We start from the raw sequence: 15,572 nt of genomic DNA, 5'->3' as shown, positions 1-15,572 counted from the left end.
CATAGCTCTAAGTATAATTTGTGCACGTTAAATAATTTCAGATACTTGAATTAATCTGGGAAGCTTGATAAGCTCTAACAATATCATATTGATTTGTCTTTCAGTGCTGAGACCATAGGAAAAATTTTCTTTTTCCCAAGGTGGCTGTTGCCTACTTTGAATTTCCATTGGGGTTTGGGGCTTTTGTTGTGCCTTGCTTTGCTTTTATTTGAAATTAGTTTCAAGCCTTGTATTCTGTAACCCCTAGGCATATTCTCACTTAGCCTACCAAAGCTGGGGGTAGCTGGGCGTGCTGCAGGGGGGAGGAGTGCTGCAGACCAGATGATGTGTGTATATGTCACTTTTTCATGTCTGAGAAAAATCATTCTACCTCGAATTACTAAAGTATATTCTTAAAGCAGGATTATAGAGACCATTCCTTGAAAATCATTATCCAAATTCAAAATGTAAAAGACAGTGCATTCTGCCAAACTCTTTTCAGTAGTTTATTTTGGTTACTTTGGAAAAAAATGTTGCCAGGTTCACTGTAAGTGTTTAGTTGTCTAGCCCTTGTTTATTACTTTATATTTGCATTTCTCTGGAATCAAAGATGAAAATTTGGCTGCTGCTTTGTACTGTCGGAAAATAACGGATTTCCTTATTTCAACAAGGAGATTCAACACAAAATTTGGCTGTAGCTTTTAATGAGCTTGGTGACGTTCAAGGGACCAGTCCAAACACATCTTGTGTTACAAGTAAAAGCAGATGTTCTTAAGTATATGCAGAATTCAGTGAGCCCTACCCTAAACCTCCTCTCATTGCTACTGTCTTCTCAAAAGTCATTTCGTGACCAAGTTAGGTTCAAGGTAGCAAATGTGGTCCTTTACATTTATCATGCTGCCCGTTAGAGGGCAGCAGTATACAGACTCAGGAGCCAGAAAACCAAATATTACTGTATTCTGGGGCATAAGTCTTTTTCGAATCTTCTAAACACAGCTAAATATATCATAATTTAACAAAATCCCTAATCTGCATTTTGGTGTAGAATATCTGTACAACTACAGATATTCAACTTTGAACTTTGTTTTAACATGATCTTTTAAACGCTTGTAATTCTAAATTGTGTATGGATTTGGTTTACAATATTTCTAATTGCTTGTGGGAAGACTCTATTTAAAACTTATTGGAGGGCTGGGCATGGTGGCTTACGCCTGTAATCCCAGCGCTTTGGGAGGCTGAGGCTGGTGGATCACGAGGTCAGAAGTTTGAGACCAGCCTGAACAACATAGTGAAACCCCGTCTCTACTAAAAATACAAAAGAATTAGCCAGGCATGGTGGTGCACACCTGTAATCCCAGCTACTTGGGAGGCTGAGGCAGAAGAATCACTTGAACCCGGGAGGCAGAGGTTGCAGCGAGCAGAGATCGCGCCATTGCACCCCAGCCTGAACAACAAAGTGAAACTCTGTCTCAAAAACAAACAAACAAACAAAAAACATGTTGGATACTACTACTATAATTACTAAAATATAAGTAGTTGGTAATGTGTTGGAAATCTTGGGAGAAAGAGATGGCTTTAGTTATAGAAGCATGGTACCATGCCATAGAATATGCAGAGAATAAGAGAATAAATATTTTTTAAATGAATGTAGCCAAAATTTTTGGAAAACAGCCTTTAGATTCATTCTGGGGTGGTGTGTGTGTGTGTGTTTGTGTGTTCTAACAGCTTTACTGTAACAGCTCATTCAGTACTCATAAGAACCTTATGAAGTAGGTACTATATTATTATCTTCCTTACAGATGTGAAAACTACAACACAAGGGGTAAGTGAATTGACACTGCACCAGGTCACACTACTAGTAAGTGGCCAAGCTAGAGTTTGAAACGAGGCGTTCTGAAATCAGAGATCATGAACTAAAAATACTTTGTTATACTACCTCTCATTGAATTGTCTAACCTTTCCCCCTGAATTGTCATGCCACCTATCTCTATCATATTTTCTCACATAGTCCTGTTTTGGGGCTCTCTATTCTATTCCATTCATCCTTTTAACCCTTCACTAATAACAGTTGTTGTACTGTATTAATTATTAAAGGTTTATGTAAGTTTTGATATCTGGAAATCTTAACTCTCCCACTTAACTCTTCTTCAGAATTTCCTTGACTATTTTTGGTCTTTGTGTGTCCCTATGAAGTTTAGGATGAACTTACCAAATTATAGGACCAACTCTTTAGAGATTTTGACTAGAAGTGATATGTGCATCCTTCTTTTTCTTTTTCTTTTTCCTTTCTTGAGACAAGGTCTCACTCTGTCACCCAGGCTGGAGTGTGGTCGTGCAATCACAGCTCACCACAGCCTCCATCTCCCAGGCTTAAACTATCCTCCTCCCTCAGTCCCCTGAGTAGCTGGGACCATGGGCAGGCACCACCATGCCTGGCTAATTTTTTATTTTTTTGTAGAAATGGGGTCTCACTGTGTTGCCCAGACTGGTCTTGAACTCCTGGACTAAAGTGATCTGCCCACTCCGAACTCCCAAAGTGCTGAGATTACATAAGCATAAGACACTGTGCCTGGCCAATGCATCCTGCTTTTTCTAAACCACCCCAAGTCATTTTTGGAAAAAAACAGAAGACAGATAATATAACAATAGAGAAAAATATATATATGTAACTAGAAAACATACTGGTGTTACTAAGATTATTTCTACTTTTATTTTTCCAAGTTTTAAATTTTATTATAAATATTTACTTCATGGGAAATATATTTAGAGTTTTAATTTTTATTATAAAGAAAATATAGATAGAAACCAAAGTAATGAATATACTTTAAATAATTCAGACCTCAAGATCCACATGAATTACCTGGCCAGCCTGAAAAAAAGATACCTACCCAATATGTTTTAGAGAATTGATATTTATTATTTTTGGGAAGACAGTATATGAGTAAGAGTCATGCCTAAAGAACAGAGAAGAACAAAAACACTACTTTTTGAAAAGGGCAGTTTTAGACACTACAGGCCAGTGACATTGGTGTTAAGTCCAGACAGAATTGTAAAACACTTTTTCAACATTTGGTTTAGAAAGAGTGATTACTAAGAGTTGGACTAAAGATTTACTTACTTATTTTTCCCCGTCTTTGCTAGATATGGGGGGAAATACAGAGCATGTATGAGAGCTGCTTTGGCAAGAACAGATTTTAAATCTGATTTCACCTTCTGAGGAGCCTTATATAAGATAAGCTTAATTATATAACTTAGGCAAAGTTGTTTTCCCTGCATCACATAATAAGGACTAGAGCAAGAACTGGAACCCATGTGTTTTGACACTTACGGCAGTGGGAGGAAGCAGTGTGTTTCTATTATATTGCTGAGACATACTAGCTATATCATCTGCCTTAGCCCAACATTTTCTTTATCTAGGTCTGGGCCATATAACCAAAAAGAATTGTGGGGAGCAGCCCTAAGAAGTGATGGCAGTTGGCCATTTTAACTGTCAAGAGGGTGTATGGGAGGCTGAGGCGGGTGGATCACGAGGTCAGGAAATCAAGACCATCCTGGCTAACACAGTGAAACCCTGTCTCTACTAAAAATACAAAAAATTAGCCGGGCGTGGTGGTGGGCCCTGTTGTCCCAGCTCCTCGGGAGGCTGAGGCAGGAGAATGGTGTGAACCTGGGAGGTGGAGCTTGCAGTGGGCCGAGATCACTCCACTGCCCTCCAGCCTGGGCGACAGAGCAAGACTGCGTCTAAAAAAAAAAAAAATAGGATATATGGGATAGTATTGAGTTTAATCTACAGCATGAGTAACATAAGTTCAGTGGGAATAAGGAATTTTCTGGTCGCAAAGAATAAGTGTTAGAATTGGTCAAGAATAGTTGTAAAGCAGCCTTCCCTAGAGAACTTTATGAAAAAATGGATTCCATTCTACCTGGAGTGTTTGAGATCTAATCCTGCTTAACTAGATGACTAAAAAGTTCATGCCACCCCAAAGAGTCTACAAAAATATTAGCTGACACATTTAATTCAATTCTTGCAATCCTTATGTGTGTTCAGCATTGTGTCCCCCTCATTAAGATGCAGTGGGAAGAGCTTTAGAGTGCCTGCTGTGTGCCAGGCAGTTTCTAGACGCAGTAGGTATACATCTGCTCTCATGGAGCTTTATTTTATGGAGAGAAGGATAGACAATAAACAAGTTAAATAAAATGTAAAGTATGTGAGAGAGTGATAAGTGATATAGAGAAAAATATAACAGGGATAGGGAGTGTGTTGGGGAAAAGAGTATAATTTTAGATAAGGTGATCGGGAAAGGTGGCTTTTGAGCTAAGAAATGCAAGAAAGGAAGGAGGATGCTGTACAGATTCATGGGGCACAGGCATTCCAGGCAGAGAGAACAGTTAAGTGCAAAGGCTTTGAGTCAGGAACAAGAAGTTCTGTGTGTCTAGAGCAGAAAAAAATGAAAGAAATCATGGCAGGACACATCATATAGAAAGGCCAGATCTTGTAGGGTGTTGTAAGTTGTTTTAAGAACTTTGGGTTTTATTGTGAGTGAGATGACAAGCCATTGGAATGAACAGAACGGTTATGTGATGAACTGACATACTCTTAACTAGATCACATAGTCTGCAGTGTTGAATGAAGGAGTACAGGTGGAAGCAGGGAGACTAGGAGACTGTTGTATTGCTGTAACGTGAGGTGTTGACTTGAACCAAAGTGTTGTGAAACTGGCCAAGTTGTAAACATTTTAAAGGTAAAGTCCACAAGATCTGCAGAGGAATGGATAGTTGGGTGTTAGAGAATGGCATTAAAGATAACTCTAAGCTTTTTGTCTAAATGATTGGAAAAAATAAATGTGCCATTTACTGATGTGAGGAAGACTGAAGAAAGCAGGGATAGAGGTGGGTGAAGATTAAGAGCTGCATTCTGGACATAGGTTTAGAATTTTTTTAAAAATCCAAGTGAAAATATTGTATAGAGAGTTAAACATGTGGGTATGGGGTTTAGGAGAAAACTTGTTTAAAGAAAAAAACTTGTGAATTGTTGGTATTTTTATGGTTTAAAGATAGGAGACTGGAAGTGATCACCAAGGAATGAATGTTAATAGAAAAAAGACCCAAGGACTGAGCCCTGAGATATTCACATTGTTAAGGGATTAGGGAGATGAGAAATAGACAAAGATGTAGCAAGAAGACCTAGAAACCAAGTAAAGAAAGTGTTCATGGAAGAGGAAGACAGATGCCAAGCTGTATCAGATGCTGCTGATAGAGCATGTAAGAAGAAGTAAGATTTTGGTACTTCATGTTTTATGGCGTATATATGAATGTATGTATAACTACCCAGCTCATGTCCCTGTAAGCTCCCACTCCCTTCCTGGTGATCTGCCATTGTTATTTTAACTTGGAGTAATTTTACCTATGTCTGATATTACAGGAGAATCCAAATCCTCATATGGCATTCCAGAAAGTTCCACGGCCAACAGAAGGATCCCATTTGCGAGTTCATATTCTTCCTTTCCCAAAGATTAATGAAGCCCGGGTTCAGGAATTAATACAGGAAAATGTTGCTAAGAACCAGAATGCACCTCCTGCCACACGAATAGAAAAGAAATGTGTTGTGCCAGCAGGTCCACCTGTTGGTATGTATTTGTCTGTCTGTTTTAAAAGTAAACTGTTTATAAGGATGTCAGACCCAAAAAGGAAAAGTGTGCAATTTGATGAATTTTCACAAAGTGAACAAACTCCTGTAGCTAGAATCAGAGCATTATCAATACTCAGAAACTGTTTCATTCACTGCCTCCCAAAAAGGGTAATCATAACCCAACCACTGCCACTATAGAATCTTTTCTTTTTTTAATAACAGCTTTATTGAGATATGTTACATACTGTAAATTCGCCAATGTAAAATGTGCGATCCCATGATTTTTAGTATATTTACAGACTCATTCAACCATTATTACTATTTAATTTGAGAATATATATTTTATATATATATATATATAGAGAGAGAGAGAGAGAGAGAGATGGAGTTTCACTCTTGTTGCCCAGGCTGGAGTACAATGGTGTGATCTCGGCTCACCGTAACTTCTGCCTCCTGGGTTCAAGCAATTCTCTTGCCTCAACCTCCTGAGTAGCTGGGATTACAGGCATGTGCCACCTCGCCCAGCTAATTTTGTATTTTTAGTAGAGACAGAGTTTCTCCATGTTAGTCAGGCTGGTCTCGAACTCCCGACCTCAGGTGATCCGCCCACCTTGGCCTCCCAAAGTGTTGGGATTACAGGCGTGAGCCACTGCACCCGGCAAGAGTGTTTTTATAACCTAAATAGAAACCTCACACCTATTAGCAGTCACTCCCCATTTCCTCCCCAAACCACCTTCTCCCCAGCCTTATACAGTAATCTACTTTCTGTCTTCATAGCTTTACGTATTCTGGACATTTTATATAAATAGAATTATACAAAATGTAATCTTTTATGACTGGCTTCTTTCATTTAGCATAATATTTCCAATGTACATCTATGTTGTAGCATGTATCAGTATTTCGTTTCTTTTTTTTTTTTTTTTTTTTGAGACGGAGTCTCACTCTGTCACCCAGGCTGGAGTGCAGTGGAGCAATCTCGGCTCACTGCAAGCTCTGCCTCCCGGGCTCACACCGTTCTCCTGCCTCAGCCTCTTGAGTAGCTGGGACTACAGGCGCCCGCCACCATGCCCGGCTAATTTTTTTGTATTTTTAGTAGATACGGGGTTTCACTGTGTTAGCCAGGATGGTCTTGACCTCCTGACCTCGTGATCTGCCCTCCTCAGCCTCCCAAAGTGCTGGGATTACAGGCGTGAGCCACTGTGCCAGGCCTCATTTATTTTTAAATGTCTGAATAATACTCCGTTGTTTGGATATATATCACATTGGTTATTTATCCATCAACTGATAAATAACCAGTTGGTTCTACATTTTGGCTATTATGAATAATGCTGCTGTGAACATTTATGTGCAAGATTTTGTGTAGATCTGTTTTCAGTTCTCTTGGATGTATACTTAGGATTGGAATTGCTGGGTCATATGGTAATTCTATGTTTAATGTTTTGAGGAGCTGCCAAACCATTTTCCAAAGCGGTCGTGCCATTTTAGATTTCTTTCGTTCTAATTTCAGCCACTGATACTGAACATTTTTTCATGTGCTATTGGTCATTTCACTGTCTCTTTGCCCATTTTGAAATTGGGCTATTTGCCTTTTTATTGTTGAGTTGTAAGCATACTCTATATATTCTATATATAAGTCCCCTACCAGATATATTATTTGCTAATTTTTCCCCATTCTGTGAGTTGTCTTCCTTTACTAACTTTTGTCTTTTTTTCAGCTATTGAGGAAGAAATATTAAAGTCTCCCATTATAATAGCAGAATTCCCTATTTTTCAGTTTTTCCTGTTTTTCTTGATATATTTTGAAGTTGGTTAATTAGATGCATGTATAAAATGTGAATTAGGTTGGATTCTCCAAAGGAAAAAAATTCCAGATAGTAAACATATTTATTACAAGAAAATATGTTTTCTGGCTGGGCGTGGTGGCTCACGCCCATAATCCCAGCACTTTGGGAAGCCAAGGTGGGCGGATCACTGGAGGTCAGGAGTTCAAGACCAGCCTGGCCAACATGGTGAAACTCCATCTCTACTAAAAATACAAAAAATTAGCCAGGCGTGGTGGTATGCACCTGTAGTCCCAGCTACTTGGGAGGCTAAGGCAGGAGGAGAATCACTTGAACCCAGGAGGCAGAGGTTGCAGTGAGCCAAGATCGCACCACTGTACTCCAGCCTTGGTGACAGAGCAAGACTCTGTCTCACAAAAAAAAAAGAAAAAGAAAAAGAAAATATGTTTTTTTCTAATAACTCAGCCTAAAGAAAATTTAAAATACTGCTAAAGATATTTTAGAATTAAAAGTTTATAAACATAAACACGTTGTTCTCTCAATAAAGTGTGTTATTAATTGGAGATTGTAAGTTTTCTATTCTAATATAGATAGATTTTCAGTTAATGCCACCAACCTATGTGTGTGGGAAGCACCAGAGCCCACAATTATGAATGAGCATTTCAGAGAGAAAAGTCACGTGAAATAATCAGTTTAACCAGGAAATTAATGTTACATGATTAAAAATGATTTGAAGAAAACTGGTAAAATTCAAGTAAGGTCTATAGTCTCATTCATTGTATTATGCCAGTTGTTTTCCTGATCCTAATAAAGCATAATTATGAAAGATGTCACCATAGGGGGAAGCTGGGTGATGAGTACAAAGATCTTCTTTGTATTACATTTGCAGCTTATTGTGAGCATATAATTAGTTTTATTAAAAAGTTTAAGGCTGGGCGCGGTGGCTCATACCTGTAATCCCAGCACTTTGGGAGGCCGAGGTCGGCGTATCACCTGAGGTCGGGAGTTCAAGACTAGCCTGAGCAACATAGAGAAACGCTGTCTCTACTAAAAATACGAAATTAGCCGGGTGTGGTGGCGCATGCCTGTAATCCCAGCTACTTGGGAGGCTGAGGCAGGAGAATCACTTGAACCTGGGAGGCAGCCGAGATCGCGCCATTGCACTCCAGCCTGGGCAATAAGAGTGAAACTCTGTCTCAAAAAAAAAAAAAAAAAAAAGTTTAAAACATTATTTGACGAATATAGGTTTTGTATTGATGAGATGAAAGGAATGCTAATGAGTAAAATATGATAGTCTTTCTTCTTAGGTATGGGAGAAGGTGAAGGGATTGTGCCTTTAGAATCCAAAGAGTAGCCATAAAATATAAGTAGTCTTTTTGGCTTGAGAACCATTGATACTATTCTCACTTATAAATGGGAGCTAAATAATGTGTACACATGGACATCAAGTGTGGAATAATAAGACGCTGGTGACTCAGAAGGCTGGGAGGGTGGGAAGGGAGTGAGGGATGAGAAATTACTTAATGGCTACAATATACATCATTTTGGTTGATGGATACACTAAAAGCCCAGACTTCACCACTATGCAGTATGTCCATGTGACAAGGCTGCACTTGTACCCCTTAAATTTATACAAAAAAAAACTACTGATACTACCTCATTTAAACAAATGGCATAGTATAGTTCTTTGTGAAAGTATAAATTTTATATAAATACTACTTTCATTTATATCCTTCTAATATTATTTTAATAAGTTAAATTTATTTAGGTAACTAGCTTAGTAGCCTAGGTAATACACTAGAATTTTCTAACCCTATGGTAAAAGGTGAAAGGTGCTAGGTTTGCATGACTAAAAAGTGACTTTCCTAAGCCAGTATAACAGTTCATTGATCATGATCGTTTCTCTTTGTTTGCACTACTTTCTTTCAAGTCCCCTCTACTCAAATGTGTAATATCTAATATTTTGTGGAATGTAGTTTTTCTTTGGTAATATCTTAGAAATATTAACAATATTACTAGTTGTAAACAAAGTTTAAAATAGATGTTTGCCTTTGTTTAATATAATTTTACTTTGCAATGTGAATTAGTTTGCATAAAAGTTAAGTGTCTCATTAGAATCTATCCTGTGAAATTATTAATCAGCTAGCCTGATACTTGAACACTGGAACATGTAATCAAAATAATGATATGGAATACTTTCAATGCTCTGTAATAAGGGAAAAAATAAGGTGTAGGTCATATCAACAGTTTTTGTTTGTTTTCTAATAAGAGATGTGGTCTCACTCTGTCACCCAGCTGCAGTTCAGTAGTGCTGTCCTAGCTCACCGCAGACTTGGACTCCTGGGCTCAAGTGATCCTCCGACCTCAGCCTCCCGAGTCACTGGGATTACAGTGCAAGACACCATGCCCGGCTAATTTTTGTATTTTTTGTAGACAAGGGTCTTGCTATGTTGCCCAGGCTTGTCTCAAACCTCTGGGCTCAAGGGATCATCCCACCTCAGCCTCCCAAATTGCTGGGATTACGGGCGTGAGCCTCCACGCCCAACCTACAGTCTTAAAGTAATAGTCTCTTTGCTTTTGTAATTACCAAAGAAGTTTAATTTATTTGTGCTTTCTTTATATTCTTTTACTAGTTTCGATAATGGACAAGGTGACGACAGTTTTCAACAGTGCACAAAGACTAGAAGTTGTCAGAAACTGTATCTCATTCATATTTGAAAATAAAATTTTGGAAACTGAAAAGGTAATAAAATGTCATCTTTCCCAAGTAAGCATTTATCATTTCCCTTTCAGATTTACGTGCCGAGGTTACCAGCTTCTCTCTTCTTTAATTCTATCCCTTTTCCTAATAAAGTATCCTCTCATTGTTTGGATCATTTTAAATGAATAGTGTCTAAGATTTAAAGCTGTTGTGCCAAGCTTAATTATATGACCACCAGAAATATATTCATAGTAATTTTTTCTGTCAAACTTTTAAACATTGTTCACAAAACACTATTTTGGCATATTACTTAGAAACTTAACATTTTATTCATTTTATTTTTATTTTTGGAGCCAGAGTCTTGCTCTGTCACCCAGGCTGGAGTACAGTACAGTGGCATGATCTTGGCTCACTGCAGCCTCTACCTCCCAAGTTCAAGTGATTCTCCTGCCTCAGCCTCCCAAGTAGCTGGGACTACAGGCATGCACCACTGCGCCTGCCTCATTTTTGTATTTTCAGTAGAGATGGGGTTTCACCATGTTGGCCAGACTGGTCTTGAACTACTGCCCTCAAGTGATCCAGCCGCCTCAGCCTCCCAAAGTGCTGGGATTACATGTATGAGCCAACATGCTTGGCCAAAACTTAACATTTTAATATAATTTTATGTATTGCAAAGAATCTAGTTAGAATATGTAATGAATTATAGGAACCGTAGTATTGAACTTAAATGTGCCTCCTTAGAGCATGTTTTCTTGCCTTCCTCAATGAAACATGCTGAACATAATGTAACCCTTTCTTACTGACTCATTGTCATAGTTCTGAATATCTATTTTCAGGGGTTGGTTAAAGCATGTAGAAATGTTTACCTTTACACTAACTGACCCAGTGCTCTTTACATTTTGTGCTTTTTGGTTTCTGTGTTTTCTTAGAGTTGAAGTCTTTCACTTCTTTTGCTTTCAACTTTCACATCCTATTTCTTATACCCACCTTTAGTGATATCATGCCCTCCTACTTATTTTCTCCTTTGTTCTGATTTTTTTAGCTAAATAAGCTTATTATTATTATATGTGAAGTAAATTAACTAAGTCCTACATGGTGAACTGAAGGAGGCATCTTTATGGATGTGCCTGTTGTAAAGCGAGAAGAGTTTTAATGCATACACCTAGAGATATCTGTTTTTGCAACTCCGAGTCCTTTTTCTTTCCTTTTTTATGATATTTAAATGAGAAGAGATTGTAGAACTTTTCAGTCATAATTTAAAGCTGAATAGTGATTAAGCAGCCAACCAGTTTAAAAGTGTGAAACCACTTGTATTTCTTATTGTTTTAATTTTTCTTTCTGTTCTTGCCATGGAAAATTTACTAGTTATAGAAAGGTGTCTTACGTATCTATGGCTTTGACTCATGATCTGAAGCAACAGTCAATTTGGTAACCAAAGTTTTGTTAACTTGAAGAAAAAAAGTGAAATTAAATGTTTTTCAATTTATCACATAATTATCTTATATTTCTTGCTGGTTTACATATAAAAATAACCACAAATCTATTTTATAATTGGTCTTAATAATAAATCACCTATTCCCTAGGAGTTTAATTTTACTAATAACTATGTTAAATAAATTATAGGATGCATTTGAATTTTCAGGATGATTGTTTGAAAGTTGTTGTTTCCCCCAGTGGTACCATTTGGTCATTTGTACCTCTCTTGTCCTCAGACCCTTCCTGCTGCACTCAGAGCCCTTAAAGGAAAGGCAGCAAGACAGTGTCTCACTGATGAATTGGGTTTGCATGTCCAGCAAAACCGGGCAATATTAGACCATCAACAGTTTGACTACATAATAAGGATGATGAATTGTACTCTACAGGTAATTTGTAGTTCTTTCAGATTATTCCTCTTGTTTGAGAATACTTTTCATTTTTCCAGAATATTTTGTAATTACCAATATATCAGTTCTTGAGCCTACCACAGCTAATAGGATGAAGCGTCAGTATCTGTATCATTTCTGTCAAATACTTTTTTATTACTTGGCATAAATATTAAGAGTTTTTGTTCTTTCTTTGTTTTCTCTTTGAAAATGCTAGATTATTTTACTAGTTCTGTAATATAAGCAAGTTCTTTGAAAATGAAAAATCATCTTTAAAGCATTCAGTTATATATTACTTAATGTCTATAGTCACATCAGCCCTTTTCAAAAGTCAGTTTTCAGTTGTCCAAGCAGAGGACAATGAATGGTGGATAATCCAAATGATAAATGAATTACTTAATTAAGTATTTAAGTACTTTGTGTTTGTAAAGCACAACAACAAAATTTCCACTTGGCTTCAAAATGTGTGTATGATCTTTCAGAGACAAACTTCCCACAAAACAGTGAGGACAATTTAGGAGAAGCTAATAATCTTGTTTCTTCATCCCGCCTCCCTTGTTAGAGAGTCTATGACATTGGCATTCTGTTGAGAGGTAATGTAAAGTTCCTTTCTCAAACATTTTGCACAAGGTGGAAATGTAATTAAATATTAAGACTTCAAAGATCATCCGTGGGACTCCAGACAAAGTAAATAAATGCATGTTAAATATTGGTACATTGGAAAGCAAGAATTATAGGATATAATTAATCAAATTTATGAATGAAAGAAGGCCTAAATAAATGAGAAAATATACCATTTGTATGGAATGGAAGACTCAATATGTTAAAGATATCAATTCTCCCCAAAACAATCTACAGAGACAATGCAATTCCTATCAGAACCTTAAACAGAAGAATAAAAGCCTTAAAATTACCAATATACTCCTAAAGAAAAACAACAAAGCATAGCAATTTACCTTGTCAGGTATCAAAAATTTAGTTTAAGATTATATTATTTGGCCAGGCACAGTGGCTCATGCCTGTAATCCCAGCACTTTGGGAGGCCGAGGTGGGCAGACCACAAGGTCAGGAGTTCAAAACCAGCCTGGCTAGCATGGTGAAACCCCATCTCTACTAAAAATACAAAAATTAGCCAGGCTTGATGGCAGGCGCCTGTAATCCCAGCTACGCAGGAGGCTGAGGCAGGAAAATCACTTGAAACCAGAAGGCGGAGGTTGCAGTGAGCTGAGATCGTGCCACTGCACTCCAGCCTGGGTGAAAGAGCGAAACTCCGTCTCAAAAAATAATAATAATTATTATTATTATTTAAGGCAGTGTAGAATTGGCACACTTATAAACAAATTGACCAACAGAATAAAATAGAAAGCCCAGAAACAAATGCACACATATATGGAAACATGATTTATGGCAAAATTGGCACCAGCAGTGAAAAGATGAGCAGTTCAATTAATAGTGCTGGGACATGTACACATAACATACCATTGATACAAAAAATGCATAGATACCTCCCACCACACACAAGAATCATTTCCACATGTATTAAAGACTTAAATATGGAGAGCCAAAAAAAGCTAATCTATAAAGCTTAAAAGTTTTCAAACATAATACAGGAAGTATCCTTATGAATTTGGGGTAGGGAAAGATTTGTTAAACTAGTCACAACTAGTGCCAATGTTAAAAGAAAAGATTGATAAATTTGACTACATTAAAATTAAGAACTTCTGTTCATTAAAAGATACCATAAAGAGAGGGAAAACATAAACCTCAGAGAGAGAGGTTAATGCTCAGATTACAAGAACTGTAAGCCAGCCATGGTGGTGTGCATCTATAGTCCCAGCTACTCAGGTAGCTGAGATAGGAGAATCACATGAGCCCAGGAGTTAGGCTGCAGTACACTATAATTGCACCTATCAATAGCCACTGAACTCCAGCCTAGACAACTTATCAAGACCCCATCTCTTTAAAAAAGAAAAAAACCCTACAAATCAGTATTTTTTCAAAAAGACAACCTAACTTGAAAATGAGCAAAAGATTTAAGTATCTTAAAAGGCAGAGCCGAGAATGGGAGAAGAGCAGAGTTTCTGAGCAGCACAGTGGCCTCCCCTCCTCTCTCCTCTCCTCACTCTCGCAGCCTACCTTTACCTACCCGCCTGCTCAGTGCCCAGAACACCTTCCACCATGACCATCTCAGCAAGCTCCCACTTAAACAGAGGCATCAAGCAGGTGTACATGTCCCTACCTCAGGGTGAGAAAGTCCAGGCCATGTATATCTGAATCGATGGTACTCAAGCAAGACTGCGCTGCAAGTGAGCCCAAGTGTGTGAAAGAGTTACCTGAGTAGAATTTTGATGGCTCTAGTACTTTGAAGGTTCCAACAGTGACATGTATCTCATGCCTGCTGCCATGTTTTGGGACCCCTTCCACAAGGACCTCCACAAGCTGGTGTTCTGTGAAGTTTTCAAGTGCAATTGAAAGCCTGCAGAGACCAATTTGAGGCACACCTGTAAACGGATAAGGGACATGGTGAGCAACCAGCACCCCTGGTTTGGCATGGAGCAGGAATATATAATCTCATGGGGACAGACGGGCACCCCTTTGGTTGGCCTTCCAATGGATTCCCTGAGCCCCAGGGTCCATCTTAACTGTAGTATGTGAGCAGACAAAACCTATGGCAGGGACATTGTGGAGGCTCATTACCGGGCCTGCTTGTATTCTGGAGTCAAGATTGCAGGGACTAATGCTGAGGTCATGCCTGCCCAGTGGAAATTCCAAATCGGACCCTGTGAAGGAATCAGCATGGAAGATCATCTCTGGGTGACCTGTTTCATCTTACATCGTGTATGTGAAGACTTCGGAGTGATAGCAACCTTTGATCCTGGGAACTGGAATGGTGCAGGCTGCCATACCAACATTAGCACCAAGGCCATGCGGGAGAATGGTCTGAAGTACATTGAGGAGGCCATCAAGAAACTAAGCAAGCGACAGCAGTACCACATCCACATTCCCATGAAACTTCCAACATCAACGACTTTTCTGCTCTTATAGCCCATCATAGTGCCAGCATACACATTCCCCAGACTGTTGGCCAGGAGAAGAAGGGTTACTTTGAAGATCATTGCCTCTCTGCCGACTGTGACCCATTTTTGGTGACAGAAGCCCTCATCTGCCTGTGTCTTCTCAAACCGGAGTTGAGCCCTTCCAGTACAAAAACTAAGTGAACTAGACCTCCAGCTGTCAAGCCCCTCCTAGTTCTTCATCCAACTCCAACTCTTCCCCTCTCCCAGTTGTCCTAATTGTAACTGAAAGGATGGAATATGAGGGTCTTTTTAAATTCCTTGTGCCCAATTAATCTTGCTTTCTTTCTTTGGCTGGGATAAGGGGTCAAATTATTAATTTCTTCACATCTTTACCCTCCTTTTCTTTCCCTATCACTGAAGCTTTTTAGTACATTAGTGGGGAGGTGGGTGGTGAAACATAACCACTGCTTCCATTTAATGGGGTGTGCCTGTTCAATAAGCGTAGCTATCAGAACAGACTGCATGTTTGAAGGAGGGGGATTTTTTCTTTGAGGGACCTGAGAGGGGAAGACCTGACTTATTCTGGTTAGGTTAGGATTTCCC

General features: G+C 38.6%; 1 protein-coding gene and 1 pseudogene across 7 annotated transcripts in view; both read left to right on the top strand.

The window, feature by feature from the left end:
• Nucleotides 1-15,572, top strand: part of SBF2 (SET binding factor 2) — a 516,757-nt gene that overhangs the window by 316,354 nt on the left and 184,831 nt on the right. For all 7 annotated transcript variants that reach the window (XR_010147145.1, XR_010147144.1, XR_010147143.1 and 4 more), the window contains 3 exons: nt 5,402-5,606; nt 10,023-10,132; nt 11,803-11,952. Coding sequence is in view for 4 of the 7 variants with exons in the window: in XM_016920369.4 (XP_016775858.4) it covers nt 5,402-5,606; nt 10,023-10,132; nt 11,803-11,952 (465 nt within the window). In the remaining 3 variants the exon portion in view is untranslated. The remainder of the gene's footprint in view (nt 1-5,401; nt 5,607-10,022; nt 10,133-11,802; nt 11,953-15,572) is intronic.
• Nucleotides 14,036-15,292, top strand: LOC134807237 (glutamine synthetase-like; annotated as a pseudogene).

The sequence above is a fragment of the Pan troglodytes genome, chromosome 9 (genome assembly GCF_028858775.2).
Source record: "Pan troglodytes isolate AG18354 chromosome 9, NHGRI_mPanTro3-v2.0_pri, whole genome shotgun sequence".
Classification (NCBI taxonomy): domain Eukaryota; kingdom Metazoa; phylum Chordata; class Mammalia; order Primates; family Hominidae; genus Pan; species Pan troglodytes.
Note: the sequence above shows the minus strand (reverse complement) of the source record. Positions and strands in the feature narration are given on the sequence as shown.